Below are 25,923 nucleotides of genomic sequence, written 5' to 3'. Positions count from 1 at the left end.
AGTATTTCACAATCTGCTCAGTTACTGGGATTTTCACGCACAACCATTTCTAGGGTTTACAAAGAATGGTGTGAAAAGGGAAAAACATCCAGTATGCGGCAGTCCTGTGGGCGAAAATGCCTTGTTGATGCTAGAGGTCAGAGGAGAATGGGCCGACTGATTCAAGCTGATAGAAGAGCAACTTTGACTGAAATAACCACTTGTTACAACCGAGGTATGCAGCAAAGCATTTGTGAAGCCACAACACGCACAACCTTGAGGCGGATGGGCTACAACAGCAGAAGACCCCACCGGGTACCACTCATCTCCACTACAAATAGGAAAAAGAGGCTACAAATTGCACAAGCTCACCAAAATTGGACAGTTGAAGACTGGAAAAATGTTGCCTGGTCTGATGAGTCTCGATTTCTGTTGAGACATTCAGATGGTAGAGTCAGAATTTGCGTAAACAGAATGAGAACATGGATCCATCATGCCTTGTTACCACTGTGCAGGCTGGTGGTGGTGGTGTAATGGTGTGGGGGATGTTTTCTTGGCACACTTTAGGCCCCTTAGTGCCAATTGGGCATCGTTTAAATGCCACGGCCTACCTGAGCATTGTTTCTGACCATGTCCATCCCTTTATGACCACCATGTACCCATCCTCTGATGGCTACTTCCAGCAGGATAATGCACCATGTCACAAAGCTCGAATCATTTCAAATTGGTTTCTTGAACATGACAATGAGTTCACTGTACTAAAATGGCCCCCACAGTCACCAGATCTCAACCCAATAGAGCATCTTTGGGATGTGGTGGAACGGGAGCTTCGTGCCCTGGATGTGCATCCCACAAATCTCCATCAACTGCAAGATGCTATCCTATCAATATGGGCCAACATTTCTAAAGAATGCTTTCAGCACCTTGTTGAATCAATGCCACGTAGAATTAAGGCAGTTCTGAAGGCGAAAGGGGGTCAAACACAGTATTAGTTTGGTGTTCCTAATAATACTTTAGGTGAGTGTATATATATATAATGTGTGTAATGTGTGTGTGTGTGTATGTATATATGTGTGTGTATATGTTTATTTTACAATGAAATATTGTTGAAATTTGGAAATAGTTTTTTGTCTTTAGTTGATCACATGCCTGTATACTAAATTCCACAAAACATACTATTAAATCACATATAATCTAGAAATGACCCATCTTGCAGTGTGTTAGTTGCCAGATTAAATGTGAACGAGTAAACGGCTAGTAAGAAGAGCTGTAGCGCGAGTGTGTGTGAACGAGGTTCATCATCTCTGGTGTGTTTTTCAGCATGATCCTGGCGCTCATCAACGACTGACCCGCAACAGTCTTCTGAACACACACTGCCAAATCATAAACTGGCCTTTACCTTTTGCGAAGAACTTCATGAATCCCAATCAGAAGATCAAGCCCAGCTCTCCTCAAGACCTCATCACTCGTTCCCCACAGAAACAGCACGTCAGCTGACCTTCAGTCGTGTGTGTGTGTGTGTGTGTGTGTGTGTTTCCTGCACTGACTGCTTCTCAGGGCTGAAGCATCGAGACAATCGCACTGACTCACTGAAGCGTAAGATTCAGAACACACACACACACACACACACACACACACAACATGCCCATGTCACATCCAAACCAAGAACAAATATGCACGTGCAGATTGAGCCTGTTTTAGGACCGTTGGGATTATTTTCATGGCAAGTATTATTACTGTAATGTTTACGGTTGAGGTTTTCTTTATTTTCTTCTTACAACACTCCATGCTTGTTCTGTTGTTTTAAAGTAGAATATGTTAAAACAGTACAGCAGATATTACTGTGATGCACAAGTGCAGTCAGGAGTGTTTTGCAGTGTGGTAATGACTGGGAACAAACTGTGCTTGTCATCTAAATAATCTCTTTTTGTGTCTTTTGATTGTGATTTCTGACCTGGATATGATCTTCTGTTCCACATGCACACACACATACGTTTTTAAAATGTCTTTTGTTGGAAGAGAGGTCTGTTTCTGGTTTAGAGTTTAACGAGTGATTCAGCAGAACACTAATAACCAGAACAAGCCTCTGATTCACATCAGCTTCCCCACTCTGACACGTCAGTGGCTTGTGTTTGTGTAGATTTCATTGCTTTTGTGCCTCCTGCTTTTCAGATCCGCAAGCTGAAACTGAAGCCTGTGTTTAGAACCATTAAGATTGTTTTTTTTTAATGATATTTTAATGAAAATTAGGCACATTTCCCCCAGTATTATTATCATCGCTGTTTTCTAAATGATTCTAATTGCAGTAATAATTCTCAAAACTCGTGTAATGCATATCGTAGTGTTGATGCTGCCTGCTGATTTCTGGACATATTCATTTTTAATGGTGGAGATGAACATGGATTGTCATTGAAATATTGTCTCGGTACAAAACATCTTAATGGTGCTTAAACGGATGTAATTAGTTTTAGACAAGATCTTTATTTGATTGATTTTGAAATGTGACTGACGCGTCACCTTTAGTGAACGCTGGGTAAGTGTGTGTTTAGTTCCCTCGGCTCTACACTGCGCAGGTCTAGTGATGTGTCCAGCCAAACAGTGCATCACATGATCGGAAGCGACTTTATCAGTCGTTGAATGCTCCTGATTAATGCCATGTCTCAATGTACCAGTCATGTGACGAGGGTTTGGTTTGTAATCACTGTCATCGGTTTTGTTTTTTATGCATATTTGCGGTTGTGGGGTTTCTTAAATAAAAAGATGATTATGAATATCAAGTTTTCACAATGCATTCATATTCAATTAGATGCACATTATACATTGCAATCCAGTTATTCTAAAACTACTTTTTTTTTTTTTTTTTCATAGAAAATGGAGAACACAATCATATTGGATATTTTCACATTTTTTGAATGCTTAAATGCATTTGCTATTGCAATTCTACCAGTGTTATTAAACATTGTTGGGATTCTATAGATTTTATTAATATTTTGTGTTTTCATTTTAGTTTATTAACACTTTAGGGTAGAATTCTCACTATAAACTAGTTGCTTATCATCATGTACATTACTAGGATATTGGCTGTTTATTAGCACTTATAAAGCACATATTAATGCCTTATTATGCATGATCATATTCTACATCCCTTAATCCACCCAATACCTAAACTTAACAATTTACCAAGAATTGGACCCTAATCTAAAGTGTGACCTAAAGTTTTAGTAATTTTTAGTTTTTGTCACTTTTTTTAGTTTTTGTCTTACCAGTTTGGTCACTCTTTAGTTTAGGGTCCAATTATCACTACCATTACCAATTATTACTTTTTCCCCAACACACTCATAATTACTGCTTATTAATAGTCAGTAGGGCAGTTGTTAAGTTTAGGTATTGGGTGGATTAAGGGATGTAGAATATGATCATGCAGAATAAGACATTAAGATGTGCTTTATAAGTACTAATAAACAGCCAATATCCTAGTAATATGCATGATGATTAGTTAATAGTGAGAATTGGACCCTAAACTAAAGTGTTTACCCACAGTTTTTATTTCACTGTTTCAATCAAGAACTGGAAAAGTCATGGACATTTATTTCTATGGGGAAAAAATCAGTTCATTTTAATATAATCTTATTTGACGACAAACTAAATCACAACAAATTCCATCGTCGGACCTTTTTTACCATTAAACCAACAGAAGTGAAGACTTGATAGTTTAAAACCCTGAATGCTTTATTGAAAGTATGTATACATAACACCTCTCCTACAGAACATTACATAATAGTACAATCACTTAGAATAATAACACACTGAAATGCAAATAAGATCCTCAGATCCTGACTGCAATAAACGTAAGTCTCCACCAGAACTCCACCCAGGGCGCTAACTTTTACCGTTGCCCCGCGACTCAAGCACATAAAGTCAAACTAAGACTGAAAAGAAACACAAATATCCAGAAGAAAAGGAAGGTTCAGTTGCATAAACCAGAACGTACAACACCACGATTGTGTGATATCTCCACATGTGAGAGGGTGTTACTGCATGCACCTGTTCTTTCTCTCCGCTTGTGTGCGTCAGTCCTCGCTAGCGGAACAGGTCTGGCTGGTCAGGGTACGAATAACCTGTACAAGGAGTTTACCTGATGCAGGTGAGAAACGCTTAACATTTGTACGGGAGGATACATGGCAAGAAATATACACATGTGTTATATATATATATATATAAGTGCTATCAAATTGATTAATCGCAGTTAGTCGCATCTAACATAAAAGTTTATGATATCTCTATATATATATATATATATATATATATATATATATATATATATATATATATATATATATATATATATATTAGTGCTGTCAAATCGATTAATCACATCTAACAAAAGTTTGTTTACATAATGTGTATTGTGTATTTTATATATATATATATATATATATATATATATACACACTGTACATACACATTTATATATGTGTATATGTATACACAGACACATACACATAAAATATATATAAATATAATATATACACACACATATATAAACAAACTTATGTTAGATGCGATTAATCGCGACTAATCGATTTGACATCACTATTTTATGTGTGTGGTCATATATATATATATATATATGTGTGAGGCCCTATGCATACATAAGTTTGTTTATACAATATGTAAATGCACATATGTTATGCGATTAATCGCGATTAATCATTTTGACGTCACAAATATATATGTGTGTATATATATATATATATATATATATATATATATATATATATATATATATATATATATATATATATATATATATATATATATATATAGATTCCTTATATACATGTATATGAAGAGCACATAATAACAGAATAAATCATAGTGGGCAAAGTTTCTTTCACCTTCGACTGATGAATACCTAAATTATTTCAGGGTACACCTGCGTGTACTAATGCATAATATGGTACGAAAGTATATAAGAAATTCACAAATAGAAAAAAGCATTCGAGACATCCTTTATATGATAATACAAGGGGGAAAAAGGCTAAACAAATTATAAATCAACCCAAAATAAAATCAATTAAACTAAGAAAATCATAGCTGATGAATAATCATATACATGTCTAGAAAAGCATTAAAAAAAACATAAAAAGTCAAGAAGTGATAATATGAAAGAGGAAACGGGACCCAAGAAGAGAATATGACGCTACGAACATGATGGAAACAAACTCGAGAAACATATTTGAGAGTCTGTTCATTCGTTCAATATGCTGGCGTACTTACCGTCACAAAATCATTTCTCATACACTAACAGCCTGGACCGTGTTGCAGACACCTACTAGCCACTTACGTAAAGTCAAAGTTCGCACGCTGCAGGCTGATATTTACATGTGGGACGTGACATCAGCACGTGTGTGTGTCGTTAGCAGGACGACTATAGCAAGCCTAAGTTTTCAACCCCGTTACCAAAAAATAACCACGTCCTGTTATGCGTCTATCTTTGTAAATCTACATCGGCTCGTCACAAGAATAAAGATTAATAATCCGTCACCTCTAGAAAACCTTCCCCCTTTCATAATTAGCATAATAAAGTACCATAAGCAATGAAAAAAAACTGCGGATCGGGGTCATGGTTGGAATTTTCTAATCGAAATGAATATCTAGCTGTTAAAAATGCCAGTGAATTCAGTCTTTTAAAAATGTGGTGGGTCACAGAGGGAAAGGAAAACGATATCTTATATCTCTGCTGGTGAAGACACTTACTTTCAAGCATACGAATTGGCTTAAAGAAGTTCATGCTGAAAAATAAGGATATGATTTGTTTGCTCTCCGTTTACACGTGCGTCTTTGAGACCACGGAGAAGTTCGCACATGCCGGAAAAGCATTTTTTTTTTTTTTTTTTTGTCCCCTGGCTGAGTGAATATTGTACAGAACACAAAGCAAGCCTGTGGCCTTGATTCATTCACAATAATAAATTAAAGCCGTAATAAATAAGGTTGTTTGTCCGTGTGTGTGAGTGCGTGTGGGTTCAGGAGGCAGTCGTCCACTCAGGATGCAGTGTAGAAAGGAGGAGGAGGGGCTTAAGCCGAAGAGGGGCGTGTCCTCGGCGTGTCCGTTTCGGATTTGAAGTCAGATGTGTAAGGGCAGCAGCCGGCTTCATGTTGTTCGAGTGAAACGGCGTGGGGATGTGAAACCGCCAGGAAAAAACATCCATCTGCCGTACGATTTACTTATATTTTCATTCTTCATTCACAAAGTCTATAGTGTGTCTCACTGTATGTTTTCCAAAGTGGACATCTGCTCCAGAGTCAACATCAACTGTCCATGCTGTAGCATTCTGCAGGAGAAGAGAAGCAGAGAGACCACAGTGACAAACTAGTCATCTTTCTAACATGTGCTATTCAACTCAGCTCAGTTTAAAGTGCCCCATTATGCTTTTTTGGATATTACCTTTCATGCAGTGTGTGATGTAGCTGTTTGTGAATGTAAAAGATCTGCAAAGTTTTAAAGATCAAAGTGCAGATAAATGGAGTTATTGTCTCCCAAAAGAAATAATTGATTCTGAACTGTGGAAACGAGTCGTCAGTGATTCTAGTCTCACTTCCTGCTACAAACCTATGTAACAATGTAACAAATTTGCATAATGCCTGCCTATGGTCTTCATTGGCTGCCCACGAACAATGTCTACTTTGACCCGCCCTCAAACACTGTAGTTGTAGCCAGAGTACACCAATCACAACAGACTGGGCCATCTGACCAATCAGAGCAGAGTAGACCAATCACAACAGACTGGGCCATCTGACCAATCAGAGCAGAGTAGACCAATCACAACAGACTGGGTCATCTGACCAATCAGAGCAGAGTAGACCAATCACAACAGGCCGGACCATCTGACCAATCAGAGCAGAGTAGACCAATCACAACAGACCGGGCCATCTGACCAATCAGAGCAGGGTAGACCAATCACAACAGACCGGGCCATCTGACCAATCAGAGCAGGGTAGACCAATCACAACAGACCGGACCATCTGACCAATCAGAGCAGAGTAGACCAATCACAACAGACCGGGTCATCTGACCAATCAGAGCAGAGTAGACCAATCACAACAGACTGGGTCATCTGACCAATCAGAGCAGAGTAGTCCAATCACAACAGACTGGGCCATCTGACCAATCAGAGCAGAGTAGACCAATCACAGCAGACTGGACCATCTGACCAATCAGAGCAGAGTAGACCAATCACAACAGACTGGGCCATCTGACCAATCAGAGCAGAGTAGACCAATCACAACAGACTGGGCCATCTGACCAACCAGAGCAGAGTAGACCAATCACAACAGACTGGACCACCTGACCAATCAGAGCAGAGTAGACCAATCACAACAGACTGGGCCATCTGACCAATCAGAGCAGAGTAGACCAATCACAACAGACTGGGCCATCTGACCAACCAGAGCAGAGTAGACCAATCACAACAGACTGGGCCATCTGACCAATCAGAGCAGAGTAGACCAATCACAACAGACTGGGCCATCTGACCAATCAGAGCAGAGTAGACCAATCACAACAGACTGGGCCATCTGACCAATCAGAGCAGAGTAGACCAATCAAAACAGACTGGGCCATCTGACCAATCAGAGCAGAGTAGACCAATCACAACAGACTGGACCATCTGACCAATCAGAGCAGAGTAGACCAATCACAACAGACTGGGTCATCTGACCAATCAGAGCAGAGTAGACCAATCACAACAGACTGGGCCATCTGACCAATCAGAGCAGAGCAGACCAATCACAACAGACTGGGCCATCTGACCAATCAGAGCAGAGCAGACCAATCACAACAGACTGGGCCATCTGACCAATCAGAGCAGAGTAGACCAATCACAACAGACTGGACCATCTGACCAATCAGAGCAGAGTAGACCAATCACAACAGACTGGGTCATCTGACCAATCAGAGCAGAGTAGACCAATCACAACAGACTGGGCCATCTGACCAATCAGAGCAGAGCAGACCAATCACAACAGACTGGGCCATCTGACCAATCACAACAGACTGGACCATCTGACCCATCTCTGCCTGCCATCATCATCAATATCTTGCTGTTATGGAAATATCATGAATTACGGATGATGCTATCGAAAGCTAAATCAGGCTAGTTGTATGGCTGGACAGAAAAGTGCACTCAGTAGCTACTCTAAATATAAAGACATAATATTATACATTTAAAGATGTTTACTTCTTAAAACCGAAGTAAAATCATTCACTGGCTACCTGGTGACTCGATGAGGTACGAGTAAATGTCCGGGTAATCCACTTCTGACCAATGGGTGGGGTTGTTAGACCAATTTGACGCTGGTAGAATGAAAGGGACATGTTTTTAAGTTGCCCAAATTAAGTTTATAAATGTATCGTTCACGCTCTATGGAAAGCAGGGTGGACATATAATTACTCAACATATTTCATCTAAGTGATTTCTGAAGTTACACACGTCTGCCGGCTGTGTACGGACGTTGTTTTGTGCCGCTATTTTGTATTGAAGTCTATGGGAAGTCTGGCTTGTTTTCCCCTAAAAAGGGGCGGTTACGAAATTGACAGTTAAGTTCCCGGATGTGCCGGTTGTATGCATCACAACAGACTGGGTCATCTGACCAATCAGAGCAGAGTAGACCAATCACAACAGACTGGGCCATCTGACCAATCAGAGCAGAGCAGACCAATCACAACAGACTGGGTCATCTGACCAATCAGAGCAGAGTAGACCAATCACAACAGACTGAGCCATCTGACCAATCAGAGCAGAGTAGACCGATCACAACAGACTGGACCATCTGACCAATCAGAGCAGAGTAGACCAATCATAACAGACTGGGTCATCTGACCAATCAGAGCAGAGTAGACCAATCATAACAGACTGGGTCATCTGACCAATCAGAGCAGAGTAGACCAATCACAACAGACTGGGTCATCTGACCAATCAGAGCAGAGTAGACCAATCACAACAGACCGGACCATCTGACCAATCAGAGCAGAGCAGACCAATCACAAAAGACTGAGTCATCTGACCAATCAGAGCAGAGTAGACCAATCATAACAGACTGGGTCATCTGACCGATCAGAGCAGAGTAGACCAATCACAACAGACTGGACCATCTGACCAATCAGAGCAGAGTAGACCAATCACAACAGACTGGACCATCTGACCAATCAGAGCAGAGTAGACCAATCACAACAGACTGGACCATCTGACCAATCAGAGCAGAGTAGACCAATCACAACAGACTGGACCATCTGACCAATCAGAGCAGAGTAGACCAATCACAACAGACTGGACCATCTGACCAATCAGAGCAGAGTAGACCAATCATAACAGACTGGGCCATCTGACCAATCAGAGCAGAGTAGACCAATCATAACAGACTGGGCCATCTGACCAATCAGAGCAGAGTAGACCAATCATAACAGACTGGGCCATCTGACCAATCAGAGCAGAGTAGACCAATCACAACAGACTGGACCATCTGACCAATCAGAGCAGAGTAGACCAATCACAACAGACTGGACCATCTGACCAATCAGAGCAGAGTAGACCAATCATAACAGACTGGGTCATCTGACCAATCAGAGCAGAGTAGACCAATCACAACAGACTGGACCATCTGACCAATCAGAGCAGAGTAGACCAATCACAACAGACTGGACCATCTGACCAATCAGAGCAGAGTAGACCAATCATAACAGACTGGGTCATCTGACCAATCAGAGCAGAGTAGACCAATCATAACAGACTGGGTCATCTGACCAATCAGAGCAGAGTAGACCAATCACAACAGACTGGACCGTCTGACCAATCAGAGCAGAGTAGACCAATCATAACAGACTGGGTCATCTGACCAATCAGAGCAGAGTAGACCAATCACAACAGACTGGACCATCTGACCAATCAGAGCAGAGTAGACCAATCACAACAGACTGGACCATCTGACCAATCAGAGCAGAGTAGGCTCTCGGAAAGGAGAAAGACTGAATCCTTTATTGAACCGTCGAACTGTTTCAGACACTGAGAAAAGAGCTGATGCTGCAATGTATAAAATAAGAAAATGAAAGTGTTTTTTTTACTTTGGATGCATTTTTGCACATTTGGAACGTTTAAAATAGCATAATGGGGCACTTTACTTCTGAATCTGAACTAAACATTTAAATTCCAGAAGCATATTAAAAAGCAATAGTTAAGAGTTGTTCAGATCCTCTATGTGCATTATAAAGTCCAGATTAGATGCCTACTTTGTGTCAAAAGCTTTTTTAATTATCTTAATTATTAAGGTAGCTGGTCCGGTTCAAGAGGGTTAAAACACAAATATCAGAATCAGCCATAACAAGCTCAGTTTTTTTGGCGCAGAAACTCCACATTACTTTTAATCATCTGGCTTTAGTTTCTGAATATTTATGAAAACATATTAAATGAGTTTTTAAAGATCTCAAGAAATGGCTTGACCAATGTAACCATTTCCCACTGAAACAGGAAGTCTGAACAGATTGTTTAAAATAGCTCTAATTCCCATTAATTCTCCCCAAAGGGATTTTAAAAAAAAGTCTTAGTTAAAGCGTCACACAGCAACTGGGTAGTTGACATGTTAAAATGTTAAAAACATTGAATGAACATGCAACATTTATTTGAATGTATACGCGAAAAGTGCATATTTAACATCATATAATTGATCACTATTTATTTCAGTTTAGGTTTATTCAGACACATTTTAAATGTTTAAAGTAGTACAAATATTCCATATAATCTCTCATTTCACATAAAATCTGCATGCAATATGATAAAAAAATAACAAATACATAGCTAAACATGTTTAGATGTAGTTTAGCAAGTGTTCTATGTCAACTACCCACTTACATCAAACTAGGAGCATATTCCAGTCAGACGAGGAGGTTCATACCAGTTAGGCCCTCGGGCTCCTGGGAGTCCAGAAAGGGGGCGGGACCCCAGACCCGTATGGTGCCGTCGTCCGAGGCGCTGGCCATCAGGCCCGGCAGAACCGGGTTCCAGCTCACGCAGTTCACGGTGCGCGTGTGACCCGTCAGCTCGGCGATGGGCAGCTCGCTGCGCTTGTGCCAGATGTAAACTTTGTGGTCTAGAGACAACAGACGGTTCTCAAAACCCCATCAGACCTCAGCGGGAACTCATTCAGATCTGCGCACTCTTACCTTCGCTGCCACTCGCAATAAAGTCTTCGTTGTAGCCGCCAAAACAGGAGTGGATGGTGTAGAAGCCCTGAGTCACACCTTGGTACTTCCTGACTAATACCCGGTCCTGCAGGTCCCACAGATGAACTCCCTAAACATGCCGAGAGTGAAAAGTACACTGAGACATCAGTTTTAATTACATGAGAAATACGTCAAAGATTCCTCTGAGGGTTTAGCGGAACTAGTATGACCAAAATCTCACATCAAGACATGAGGTACATGAGGTAAATATTTACAATAAGGGCCCATTTAGTTAGAAACACCCAACATCCTCCAATCCAGTCAATTCCCCACAGACAACATCAAGTCCCGCCCTACATCTGCTCTGGCTCCAGAAGCCGTTTCACTCGGATATACGTCACAACAGGGATGAAAAGACTATCGCAACTCTCGCTTCATGCTTTACTTTAAGTTCAGTCATCTATTCAAGTGCAGACATCTATTCTTTAATTCGTTTATCTCCTAAATAACCATGTTTATGAGGGCTATTTTTAGATAATTTGGTCAATTAAATCCTCCTTAGACATCTCTATTTTTGGTGCGTTTACACCATGTCGTAATTACCGTAATTATGAAATGACAACCAGACATCCCACTCGGAGACTCTCAGACTCAGAATTATGCATTTTAATGGCAACACTATCACAGCAAAATGATTCAGTTTGAGTAATTAATAAACAAAAGCCGACATGCAAGTTATTAATAAGTTAGTAGGACATTACAAGTTTGTGCTCACTTCATTACCATATATGGCAACACTTTATAATAACTTTTATAAACCATTAACAAACTTTATATAATGATTAACGGATCATTAGTTAATATATATATATATATTAGGGCTGTCAAAAGATTAATCGCGATTAATCGCATCCAAAATAAAAGTTTGTTTTTAATAATATATGTGTGTGTACTGTGTATGATTATTTTGTATATATAAATACACACACATGCATGTATATATTTAAGAAATATTTGCATACATATACTGTATATATATTTATATAGTTTATATTATATATAAATATAATTTTCTTTATATATAAATAACACATTTTTCTTAAATATATACATGCATGTGTGTGTATTTATATATACAAATTTAATTATACACAGTACACACACATATATTATTAAAAACAAACTTTTATTTTGGATTCTATTAATCTTTTGACAGCCCTAATATATATATATATATATATATTCACATAGCTAAAATTATGAGATAATGTGCTTGTTAACGTTAACTAATGAACTTACTAAACGTTACATAATGATTAACAGATATCCTGTTTAAGGATATAAGTGTTGAGGCTATCATGATTTGCACCCAAATTACAATCATGTGTCTTTAAGCAAGTATTTAGCTAAACTTAACCAACCACCCTTAACCAACACTAATGTTTTTACAGCTGTTATATCCAATGCCCATAAACTGACTAAATGATTAGTAAACATTTACAAATAATGAATAGTTTCATTATAATTTTAGATTGGGTACTGCAAAAACATGAACAAATAATTAATATATGATTTGTAAAAATGTGTAAATAGTATACTGTAAGTCAGCATACAAGACCAAACGTGTGACCTTTACAGACTGTGCTTATGAGTTTGTGACTAATATATGTTAACATGAGTAGTGTGTGAAGTGCTTAAAATTAATAATTGAACTATTATTTTCACAACATTTGTAAATGTAAAAAAAAAAAGTGCATTAAGTAATAAAAGAGTTTAATTTTAATGACATTTGTTAGCATTTTATTTACATAATGATTCAAATAGAATTTAAACATTAACAAGCATATTATCTCATAGCTATTTAAATATATATTAATTAATGATGTTAAGCATTATATGTTTCTTAATTTATTAATGATTTCAATTTACATTAAGTAATGATCTGTTAATCAATATGTAATGTTTAATAAGCAAGTTCATTAGTAAACATTAACAAGCACATTCTCTCATATTTCTAGCTATGTGAATATATATTAACTAACGTTTGTCAAAGCTTTATTAATAAAAATGTTACCTACTGTATTTTATATTACACAGGCATGTGATCAGCTAAATATCAACCCCCCAATTTTATTTTACTATTAAAATAATGCATACCTACTGTAAAGTAAAAAAAAAAAAAAAGAGGATTAAATAATAATCATAGTAATAATTTATTATGTTATAATACAATATATGTTATAATAAAAGTAACAAGAGAATTGTTGTTTTTATTATTTATAGATGTGAAAGATATGAATAAAAATGATGTTATTTCAGCCAGCGCACATACCTGTATTTACATCCTGTTTTCGGTCAAAGTCCAGAGTAATCGATTGTCGAGTTCACGCGCATTGGTTTAGTACCTATGATCACGCGCGTGAACTCGATAATCGACTACTCTGGACTTCAACCGAAAACAGGATGTAAATACAGGTATTTGCGCTGGCTGAAATAACATCATTTTTATTCATATCTTTCACATCTACTGCAGTCAGATTCACCCGTGTTCACTCTGAAGGAATCACTCACATGGCTGGGCACTTGTAATGACACATCAAGGATGTTAAGAGGCTAAAAGCAGGTTTAAAACTTGCCCCATTGAAGTCAACAGGGTGCAAATTTTAAAAAGAGGATAACACGGTGTAGGCAACACTGATTTCTGTCGTTGTTCTCTGTACTGACAGCACTCCAAATGTACAAAAAAATGAACTCAATGTTAAAATTGACCGGAGTTCTCCTTTAATTTCTTTGTTTTTAAACCATTGAGCTTTTATTTTGGCAGAAATTTATTTTGTTGACACAGATTTATAAATGTTTCTCATTATGAATTTGGAAAGATGGTTGATGCATGTTGCGCTCCCAAATGCAAATTGTAAGCGACTCAAACACACAGAGTAGCATTTACTGTGAATAAAAACAGGAAGTGCTGTGCTTTACTCTGAAACATGCAGCGTGTCAGACTATATATTTATATAATTACATCACAACTGTTGTGATTTGATGATCGCACTAAACTATAAGTTCCCATTCTCACAACCATGCATTGTCAAAATACATTAAAAAGTTACCGGGTAACTTGAACCCTGGCTATTTGTATAACCCATTTGTTGTTTGTTAGCAAATGCAACATTTTCTAATACCAACACACACATTTTTTTCTTCTCGGAATTACGCAATTCATACGGGTCATTATTTTCAGGTCAGAAAATACAGGAAAATAAATAAATAAATCACATCCCTAATTATAGTTTATTTTCAGATTAATCTTGCATTCTTAAAACATGTTAGTTATAGGAGTTATGAAACAGAAATATCACGAGATAACATTTTACCGCTGAAGATGCTGCCATTCTGAGTGTTTCTGAGTACAAGTGCGAGTTTACAAGTAGTCATTACGAGCTCTACAAGGACGTCGCCACTTTTTCGGAAGTCGAAATCGGTAATTCGGCAGTTCTGTCATGGCGTGAATTCACTGTTAAACCTTTTAAGACTTTATGGAATCCCACCAAGATCAGATCAGATTGTTCATAGCAAAACAACAAGTCTGGCATCAAAAACAGCTTGAGATGAAATATAAGCTACTCACCTGAGTCGCGACATTTAACAGAGCTAATCTTCCATTCTTTGACACGGTGAAGGACATTACAGGGTGGTCTTCTTGAACTCTATAAGAGACGACAAGCAAACACACACCAGCACATCCACATAACTCAAACAAACACTGTCAGAAAAACCATAACAGGATCTAAAGACACAAGTAGGGCTGGGCAAAAAAATCGATTTTTCAATTAATCGTTTTTTTAAAATGTGGTCGATTCAAAATCGATTCTCAAACGCCACGAATAGATTTTTTCCACATTTATGTATCTACCACCCAAAAGCCAGTATTAGTTTTCCTCCACTGTTCATAGGCTTGCAGCCTCCATGTTAGATTTTATGTTTGTTTTACCTTTTATCCTGTTTGATCAAGGCGTGCGACTGTTCTGGCTCGTCCAATTTTCAGTATCAATTTTTCATCTTGCATCAAAATCCTGTCTATTCACTGAATGCATTCGACATATAGAGTTGGGTTTTGTTTTAATGTACCCAAATGTACCTAAAATAAAAGGAGTTTAAGAGTTCTTCATTTCTTTTTATTAATTAACCACTTGTAAACTTATGTTCACTGTTCTTTTTTATAAATATATGATGTAAATTAAATCTATATTCATTTGAGTCGAATCGAGAATCGAAATCGGATATGGAATCGAAATCGAACCGAATCGGAGCATCTGAATCGATTCCCAGCCCTAGTCACGAGTGCAGTCAACATACATGTTCCTGTCAGTCAGATCTTCAAAGTTGTATCCACGGATGCGCTGGTGTGTATCAGAGGCCAGCACTGTTCGCCCGTCATTCAAACACCACAGACACTGCACACGAACACCCTCCCAGGAGTCCAGCAAGTTCCCGTCCAGATCCTGTCAGCACATGTTCCTCATTAACCAACATCACTTATGAACGTGTGTGTGGGAAATAGTCACCAGAAACAATAATCCTGATTTCTAGCAATTTCTTAATGGGTGAATCTCCACATGTAGAGAGCATGTCTGGGTCATATTGCATCACAGAAAAATATACGCTACCATTAAAAGGTTTGGGGTCAGTAAGATAATAATAATAAATTAATACTTAAATTCAGCAAGAAGGCATTATATTGATCAAAAGTGACAGTAAAGCCAAATATATTTCAAATAAATGCTGAAGAATCTTGATCCTCCAAAAAAGTCGATTTCCACAAAAACATGAAGCAGCACGACAGTTTTCAACATTGGTAATAATTAGAAATCATCATATTAGAGTGATTTCTGAAGGATCATGTGACTCTGAAGACTGGAGTAATGATGCTGAAAATTCAGCTTTGATCACAGGAATAAATTACATTTTAAAAACTACACTACAATAAAAAAAACCCAGCTCTTTTAAATGACAACATTACAGTTTTCCCTGTAATTTGGATTAAAAAAGGATCATTTAAAAAATCTTACCGACCTCAAACTTTTAAACAGTAGTGTGTATTTTATACACGTTTTAAAATTATTATTTATAAAATAAATTTTGACATTTTCAAGGCAATAAAGCACATACATACAAAATTATCATTACTTTATTGCAAAAACTATGCATCATGGATGTTTTGGTTTTACTGAATTTAATGTAAGCTGATTTTAATAATGAAAAATCATTGAATTTGTTTGTCAAATATTAAGAAGACTTTTTTCTCCCCTTGGAACTGGAATTAAAAAAGTAAATAGTAACTAGTCAAGTCAAGTCAAGTCAAGTATATTTGTATAGCGCTTTTCACAATACAGATTGTATCAAAGCAGCTTCACAGTATTAAATTAAAATAATACAACAAGGTTTGTTTCTAGTGGAATTTATTGATTGAAAATATTAAAATATCCCCAAAATATCCCCAACTGAGCAAGCCAAAGGCAACAGTGGCAAGGAACCGAAAAACGCCATCAAGTGACCACATCAATAACTACCATATATCAATACCCTATTGTCACGTGAGTCCAGTTATAGCTGAGAGCACAGTAACTGTACGGCAACACTTACACACTGGTAGAACTGGCCTCTCTGACCGCCGGTAACAAAACGCTTGCCGTCTGGATTCCAGGCCACGCTGGTCAGGCTGTCCTCATGGGACTGGCTCATTTTGGTTCTCAGTTCCCCTGTCTGGGCGAACACAGAGAGGGTTTAACGGCGAGACGAGCTGCTGGAGAGAATCTGAGAGCTGACCGTGGGTCGAGACCCTCACCTGTACGTTCCAGAGCCAGAGCTCAGAGCAGTCGTCCGGGCCGCAGGCTATCAGGTACGTGTCGTCCGGGCTCCAGGCCAGATAGGAAACCCCATAGGCATGACCCTCCAGCGTCTTCAGCTGCTTGAGCAGGTGTGTGTCCTGTCAAAACATCTCAAACCATCACACTCGTGGATCAGGAGCGTTATTTTAATGGTGAAGGGGAGGGGAAGGTCACTCACGGGGTCAACCTGCCATATAATGACTGTTGTGTCTTTGGATCCCGAGGCCAGTTTGGTGCCGTCGTTGGAGAACTTGCAGAACCAGACTTCATTGCAGTGCTCAGTCAAGATCTGCTGGGTGTAGCAGGGGAACTGTTTCCTGGAGATAACAGTCAATGCGCTTTAGAGATGGCTCTCTGGAGAGACAGTACGCCTATCTAACTTTGAACTTTGGCATTCATTAAAGAGCCTGCATTAGGCTATACTGACAAACCCCCGACTTTTTTTTTTTCACTTTATTTTGATAGTCCACTTCAGACATTCTACTAACTATAAGTAACTTTGCAACTACATGTCAGCAGATATTAAGCAGACAGTCTACTAATACTCTAATGACTGCTAGTTGACATGTAGTTGCAAAGTTACTTATAGTCAGTAGAATGTCTAAAGTGGACCATCAAAATAAAGTGTAACCATTTTTGGATATACTGGATTTTATCTGGAATAAGAAGGTCTCCAGATAAAGTATATGTACAGAGACCCAAGCCTCTGGGGGATTGAGATGACCTAATCTGAGGTTTAATGAGTTTTAGGGTGTGTTCACAGTTGGCTTGTTTGGTGCAATCGCTCTGTTAGTGTGGTTTGTTCAAATAAGTGTGAACGCTAGACAAACGAACCAAAAACAGGACATGATGTCAGAAGGCGTGACCCTAAGAAAGACAGAATGCTCAGCTGTTTTTTGAACTGCGTCTCCTCACAGCAGATCTGGGTGTGTGTGTGACGGAGGGATTCCTGACGCTGTTTTGACTCCTTTACACACTTTATAAGCTGTTCACGAATTCTCATATGTAGATACACACATACACGCATTATCCGGACCAAGCGAACCGAACTACAAATGTGAACACACCCTTAAAATATTGTCTTTAATATGGCACACTACCGATACACTCAGTTGTCAGTTCACTTTTTAGTGCCTAATCCTGTTCTGAACACTCAGTAATTTACAGGAGTGACAGCTGCATTTTATAACCAAATTAACTTGACAAAGTGGCAACCGCATTTACAAAAATTTCACGCAGTGTGTACAGAACCAATCTAAACAACTAGTTCTTAATGACACATTTAAACGTGCATCAGAGATGCGTCTCTCTTCTGTGTGTGTGTGGGGTGCAAGAGAACCACAGGGGAAGAGCCACGAGATTTGACTCATTCAGGTTGCCAGATCTTGCTAGAAAAACAGCAAACAAGAACAAGCCCATAATAAACCAAAATAAGTCCAAATGCTTTATATTGGGTGTGTAACGGTACATGTATTCTTCCCGAACATCACGGTTCGGTGTATGCAGTCAGACAGCGAATACAGTCAGACAGAGGCGATCCACACTATCCTGAAAGGAGCAAAGAAGAGACGATCTATGCAACCCAAAGTTCAGATGGCACGCAAGAGCCTATACGCTGAGTTTCGATCAGGTGCCGCTTCACTCGCTGTCTGATGTAGATGTAGACGTGTCTTTTTCTCCCCTTCGCTCATCCTTGCATAATTCTTTGAAAAAGCATAATATTGAACTTTGTCCGTCGGCACAACTCTCAAGTTTTATTCTTCATTATTCTATTTATTTTGTACTTTTATGACACAAGAGATGCTTTTCAGTTTTGTAGCTGATTGTGAGCAAATACCTTTTGTTTGTTATCAGCCAAAAAAAAAAAAAGCACCCTATGCAAGAGTGCATTCTGTTCACTGAGTCCTCTTAATGAGGTTGTCCTTCTCCAGCTTCCTCAGCAGGGATTAACTGCCGTTAAGTGGAACAAACTAATTTGCACTCCTGTCTGTTCAAAATAAATGAAAAGAAACCTAGCATCAGGAATTTGTTGCTTTTTCCTGTTGTACCGAACTTGTATCGAACCGTGACCCCAAAACCGAGGTACGTACCAAACCGTGACATGGGCTGTCACTTTTGTGAAAAAATCCTGTTCGATTTTTGAGACACAAGTGTTCATTGAATCGATTGTAAAATCGATTTTCCATGTCTAAAGACGTTTCCATTTTAAACGCCAAATATGGGCAAATCCACGGACAACTAACAGGCATTAGGACGAACATAAAGAGGGAGCTTGAGACGCACAAGTCAGCAATATTCCTGTTGATTCACTGGCGTGAAGTTTCATGCACAATGACAAACAGGAGAGCAACATTCTCGAAAAACAATAAGCAGAGTGGACTGCCATAACATCACTGAAAAACATCACTGCCGGCTTCAACATGGCTGTGTTTACGGTTAGAAATGTCAAACAATTTTTTTTATTGTAGACCGTAGCCCGAATCTGTATCTGTATGCATGAGACTGTCTGCATACCGGCAGGATTCACAGTTTTGTAGTAAAAAGAGACACATTATGCATAATTTGCTGTTTTGTGTGTTTGTCAGAGCCTGCAGTCACTGCGGGCGTATCGTCACAAGCTGGAGAAAAGATCGATTCCCTATTTTCGTTTTCGAAACTTGCGTTGGTTGGTCCGATCTATTGTGCAATCGATTTTCGAGGGTAAAGTGACAGCCCTAACCGTGACGTCTGTGTACCATTACACCCCTACTTTATACTGAGTCAGTGTTGCCAGACGTACGATAATTATCGTATTTGTATGATCATTTTGACCTCTGTATGATCAATAATGATAAAAATCCCATAATGTACGATCATTTCAGAATTGTGTGACACTTCAAATGATGGTGGTTGTGATCGTAGGGCTTCTGTACTCATTGATCTAGCTGTGGATCCTGACGTCATGATCGTGAGGAGAACGTGAACATGCGGTTACGCATGTCTTCCATCTAATCTCACGTTATGTCTTCTCGGCCAATCACCGTGTAGAACGACTCTCTCTCACGAGCACAAGTTAACGTTCCTGCCGCGGCGCTAGGTCAGTTGTTTCCAAGCTGAGGTCTATAGTTTAGCAATAAAGTAATTTGCAGGTCATTTCAAAAAGTTTTTGTCTGGAGAAACAGCTGTATTCTGTACGTTTGACTCGTGTACGATCATTTTCTTCTAAATAAGATAATTTTGAGCTTCTGGTGCGATACTTGGACATTTCCAATCTGGCAACACTGTACTGAATACAAGACCAAAATATCGTGACCCGCACTTTCCCACTTCGATAAAAAAAAATGTTTATGATATGTGGATCTGGCAACACCTCAAGAGCGCTCTCTGTGAAGAAGCCTTACAAACATAAAAACAACAGTGGTTTTGTTAAAATTGCAGAACATTGGTTCTTTGGTTGCTTTAATACTACTGTTTAAAAAAAAATGGTGGATACCAAACACACAAGATGCCAGAATGTTGCTATGGTTAAAACAGTTTCAATCAATAATCGGAGTTTCGGGAGGGAGTCGCGTCCCGTATCATTTAGGGGGATCCCTCCCGTATTTAAATGCGATTGTCAATCCTGAAACTTTAGTGTGCATGTGGCCTAGTAGGATTTTGATTCTCCTCCAACATGGCTTTTAATGGAAGCAAATTGCACTAAACCTGCCTCGGTGAATCCCTCATCCTATCTTCTACCTCACAATCTGCTAGTCAAGACCTCTCTTAAGATCTGGGCTCAGTTTAAGCGTTTCTTTGGTTGACTGTTCATTCAAGCTCCACGAGCTGCAGTCACATCACCACTACTATCTGCTGAATATGGTTAGGGCTGCAGGATATTGGACAAAACTGACATTACATATTTAGTTTTTCTGCGATATATATATATTGTGATACAAAAAATGTCAGAAATTTTACATTCTGATTTGAAAAGAATTAGACTTGGGTTATTCTGTATGAGAGTACATTTGCATAGAAAAGAATAATTCAATCTCAATATGACTATTCTGAAGTCTTTGAGTGCAAATCACAATTTTAAGTTTAATGATTTGGGAAAAAAAATGAGGGAATGAAATTAAAATTCACTCTATCTTTCATCTAAATCAGTCCCTCCAGGATTTCGCGATTTTTTTGTGTGATTTTTGCGATCAAAATTACTGATTTTGTGGTGGTAATTTCCAGAAATTTGTGAAACAAATTGCGATTTTTATATTTTATAATTAGGACATCACATTTACCATAATAGTATTATGTCAGATGCACAATAGTCATACATGACACAAATCACAAACAAAATGCATAAAGCCTGTTTATTTTGGTCTAATCAAATTCTCATCAAATGAAAAACTTTTGAAACAACCTATGGGCAATTTTTCTACCTGACCTATGTACATATTAACAGCAGGTGTAGTAATTTATACTGTAGAACTGTGTGTAAATCCTGAGTTGAGGGGTCCTGAGCTGCAGAAGGCAACCAATTACTTATAGTGCGCCGTTTTGCATGGCGTCCCCACTGTGTATAGCTACGCAATACGAAGTGACTGTTCGAAAGGAAACTACTCGGTTACTATCGTAACCTCGGTTCCCTGAGAGTAGGGAACGAGTATTGCGTAGCCGGCCGCCGCCGCACTAACCTGGCAAGTTGTCGCTTCAGTCAAACCTGCTAAAACGGCGTTTTTGGACTAATATAGGCTAGGCCTCGCCCCCTTGGCGGGCTCTGACGTGTAATGGTGTGATGCTAGCTCATTGGCGCACACGTAAGAGGCGCCCGCGCCATTGAATGTGCAGTTGCCGCAGCACAGCCAATGAGTGAGCCAGACACTCACTGTTCTAGCTGTGCAGCTGCAAAATGCGTTTTACAATATAGGCTTCAGTAAATCGAGGAAAAGGAGTTTCCCCTTTTCCCGCAACATCTCCACATAAAAATGCATTGAAACTTTAATTAAACTAGAGATATTTCAATTGGGTGATTATAATTTAATGTTTTGTGAGGTCTTTTTCATTTTTGTGATTATTTTGCGGTTAAATTAGGAATTATGCAGGATCTCAAAAAAATGCGACATTTTGTTGATTTTGCGTTGTATTCAGCGATCGCGTAATCGCGAAAAACTGGAGGGACTGCTAAATGCATGTTATAGATCTGTGCATATTTTATTTATTTATTTACTTTTTTTTTACCTTGTAATGTTTAATCAATCATAACTTGATGGTGACATATGCAGGACTTATCCAATTATTTAATCTGTTTAAAGGCCCGTTCACACCAAGAACGATAACAATATAAAGATAACTATAATGATAAATACATAGGCATCGACACCAATGCACAATAATGTTCTGTTTATTATAAGTGTGAACTGCAGTTTTGTCGTGTCGCTTTAAATCTTCAAGTCAGATTCTGATTTGCTGTCAATGTTTTTATCATTCAAAAGCAGGAAAAACATTGTTTTATAGTTGCATGTTACTACTTGCATGTTTTAAGAGATAAGCTGTATTTGAGGTGAACGTCTGGATTTACTGTAATTGGATATACTGTAAGTTTTCTTTCTTCTGCGACTAAAAGACTAATCAAATTTTAGTCGACTACCAGGACTCAGCCCTAGACAACGCATCTGTGAAGCCGTACGTTTGCTCATGTACCTGCTGCACACGTGGTCTATGAGCAGAGACACACTGTCCAGTCCGCTGTCCAGCTTGGTGTTGTGGTAGAGACAGCGATCTCTCTGCAGCTCCACCGCCTGACGCAACAGAGTCTGCAGACGCCGGGGCGGCAGCATCACGGACGGGGGCAAGTACGCTGAGAGAGAGACAGAGATGGAGCATAGAGGTCGTGGAGGGTTAGACTCAGTTTCATCTGAATTCAGCCAACACAGGACATAAAGTGGACTTGAGACTACGCAGGTCCTTCACGCTCTTTAGGTTACCGCCCCCAATTCAATTCATCTCCTGAATTGGCTGAACTGAAATAGAACTGACCCGAACCCTAGCTGAAAAAAACTAAAACAATTACATGAAACTGTAAAAAAAGAAAGCAAAAGAGGGAATGAAGAGAGGAAGAAGTAAACAGAATAAATGAAAACGTGAATAATAATGTTTACACCAATAATAATAATAATAGGTTACACTTTATTTTAAAGTGTCCTTGTTACAGTGCAATTATAGATTAGTAATAATAATTAACTACATGTACTAACTGTAGGATTAGGGTTTGGTTTAGGGCTAGTTGCATGTAATTATGCATCATTTATAGTATATTACTACAGTAACTACATATAACAAGGACAATGTAAAATAAAGTGTTACCCAATTATAATTAATATTAATAACAATTAATAATTCTCAGATACCTGGGTCATTCTTTTGTTTTTCAGGGACTTGGGGCCAGATTCACTAAACAGGGCAAGTTAGCGTGAGAGCGCAATCCCATAAAAGTTCTGCTCTTGATTTACTGAAGACGAGCAAATGAAAGAACACAGACTGGATCATTTCCATAATGACCAACACACTCCACCAAGATCAGCACACACTAGCGTCTGGTGTAAGACCTGCTTTTCTTGGGCGGTAAATAATGGTGCAAACACCAGTAAAGTGACGAGTGCAAACCTTAGTAAATCACCTTGCATGATTCATTTAAATTCTCTCCTCCCATGCATTTTGCTCTGAAAGGGAAACTCCTACAAATGCATGTGTAATAATTATCAGCCACAAAAATAACCCTGTCCAAGCCTTTTCAATGCTCATTTTCACTGCGCGTCTTTAGTAAATCCTGACAGAAGTTTTTAACACCTAATGAGGGTTTGCGCTGGAGCTGTTAGTAAATCTGGCCCCAGATCTTCTAGCAGAAGGTAGCCATTTAATTCATTCATTAATAAATAAAATAGCATTTTAATGAAAATGTATAAACTTATTATTTTAATATGTAGTAAAAGCATTATATAATAACAGTACGGCACTGGTGTCCTGCTGTATTGTGAATATAGTCATTCTGCTGTGCGTTGTGTCCATTAACAACCTGCTCTATTGATACTTTGCAGTCACGTGATATCTGGCGGGCAACAAACGCGGTTAGTGCATCCAATCGCACAACAACTATCTGGCATGTCGTGTACACCTCAAAACACCAACTTTTGTATATTAAAACTGGCAACGTCCTGGCAAGATCCTTGATTAGTTTACTGGTTTTCGTTGCTAGAGAATGAAGTTCTTGCCCGCCAGCCAGTACAACTGACGTCACGTGCAAAGTATCAATTCTCCTCATTTGAAACACAAGAGCGTCACAGCCATTTGTAAATGAATGCATGTGGCTTCCGGTGTCATTCGCTTCCGGTTATGTTTAGCTGTACAAAACAGCTTGTCGCGCTGCTCGATATTGCAAACTGCTATTTATTACCATATTATTTTAATGTATTGTCATTTTTACAAACACACTGGTTTGTAGTGCAAATAGTTTTACCGTTTACTGCATTTTGTTATTCTTAGTTATTTCCCTTTAGCGGTTAATGAATCAGAAGTCTGGCACACACATTCACAGGAACTTGGTTCTGCATTGAAAAATAATCATATATATATATATTATATATATATATATATATATATATATATATATATATATATATATATATATATAGCACAGCCTCTCGTACCTTTTGCTTTAGCATAATGCATAAATATTAAACTCACATTTCCTAAAAGATAGAAAACATCTTAGTTTTCTTATCAAAATTAAGTGAATATAGAAGAGAATTTCAAATAATTTGAGCGAATGTTGACATTCTTGTCATGTTTTTATTTTATATAATTATAATTAAAATAAGATTATTATTACTATATATTTTTATTTTATCTGAATTTTGTAATTAATTTAAATGTTTTAAGAAATACATTGTAATGGAAATATTTTAATTGGTAAACAGTTTATAGGTTTTCCTGTGCCCAATATCACGTCTATCCTATCTTATATAATATTCCTTTAACTAACAAAAGTTCCTGAATGTCGTCAATGACAATGTTTGGTGAGAGACGTTTTAGCAGTGGACTTTATGAGCTGTGTAATGTTGTGAAATTGAGCCCTGTGTTTTTTTTTACAGTGCAAAAACTACATAAAAAAAAAAAAAAAAGCTCACAGGAAAAAGCATACATTTACAACAACATAATCAGTTAATAGCATTTCATTGGTTCTTTCTTGTTTTTGCATGTGTTCATAATTTCATTGCATGACAGCCTGGCCAAAAATGATGTCAGCACAATTTCATTACGTTATCACAAATAAAACAACGGACTACAAGCAATATGCTTACAAAATCATTAACACATTTTTAATAATATTTGAATAAAGAGTGAAGATGTCAATTTTCTGGACATCACTTCTGGCCACAACTGCATCAATGCATATTTCAATGCTGATTTACTCATTCCCAGCAATATTTCCTTAAATAACAGCACAAGCATATTCACTTTTCAGTAGCACAACCGGAATGATCCAGCTGGTGTTTGTTTATCTGGGTTTGGAGTAACTCACTCTGAAGCTTGTCGAGGAGTTTGGATCGTGAGGCCGTCCCTTTGCCCTCCCACTCAGCTTTAGCACGCAGGTCATCAGAGTTACTGCACATCAGGTACCTACAGCACACAAGAGCCGAGTCTTTACACACCGATACAGTGGTCTGTAGGGGTTACTGTTTCTGTTCAAGCAACTCAACCATCTTTAAAATGCATGTGATAAAATTACACTAAAATAAAAGCATGTTTTCTGATTTTTATGGACGCTTGTTTCCGCCACAGAATAAAAAAATAATAGGTAATTGCAACTTTTTCATCTCACAATTG

The 25,923-nt window shown here is 38.4% G+C and overlaps 2 protein-coding genes across 3 annotated transcripts in view; one reads left to right on the top strand and one right to left on the bottom strand.

Moving 5' to 3' along the window:
* The window catches only part of cnih4 (cornichon family member 4), an 8,501-nt gene extending 6,683 nt beyond the window's left edge, over positions 1 to 1,818 (top strand). The window contains exon 5 of the mRNA XM_079894248.1: positions 1,300 to 1,818. Within this exon, the coding sequence (XP_079750374.1) occupies positions 1,300 to 1,327 (28 nt within the window). The 3' untranslated portion in view covers positions 1,328 to 1,818. The remainder of the gene's footprint in view (positions 1 to 1,299) is intronic.
* Positions 1,819 to 6,138: 4,320 nt separating this feature from the next.
* wdr26a (WD repeat domain 26a) overlaps positions 6,139 to 25,923 on the bottom strand; it is a 45,381-nt gene continuing 25,596 nt past the window's right edge. Inside the window, exons 5-14 of one of the 2 annotated variants that reach the window (XM_079894229.1) lie at positions 25,619 to 25,716; positions 22,741 to 22,897; positions 17,261 to 17,399; positions 17,040 to 17,180; positions 16,838 to 16,957; positions 15,551 to 15,696; positions 14,823 to 14,901; positions 11,195 to 11,324; positions 10,884 to 11,121; positions 6,139 to 6,314 (exon numbers count right to left, since the gene is read on the bottom strand). In XM_079894229.1, the coding sequence (XP_079750355.1) occupies positions 10,907 to 11,121; positions 11,195 to 11,324; positions 14,823 to 14,901; positions 15,551 to 15,696; positions 16,838 to 16,957; positions 17,040 to 17,180; positions 17,261 to 17,399; positions 22,741 to 22,897; positions 25,619 to 25,716 (1,225 nt within the window). In that variant the 3' untranslated portion in view covers positions 6,139 to 6,314; positions 10,884 to 10,906. The remainder of the gene's footprint in view (positions 6,315 to 10,883; positions 11,122 to 11,194; positions 11,325 to 14,822; positions 14,902 to 15,550; positions 15,697 to 16,837; positions 16,958 to 17,039; positions 17,181 to 17,260; positions 17,400 to 22,740; positions 22,898 to 25,618; positions 25,717 to 25,923) is intronic. The other variant, XM_079894228.1, reaches the window with a different exon arrangement.

Source organism: Squalius cephalus (assembly GCF_949319135.1).
Source record: "Squalius cephalus genome assembly, chromosome: 15".
NCBI classification, from domain to species: Eukaryota; Metazoa; Chordata; class Actinopteri; order Cypriniformes; family Leuciscidae; genus Squalius; species Squalius cephalus.
This window is presented reverse-complemented; position numbering and strand designations above follow the sequence as displayed.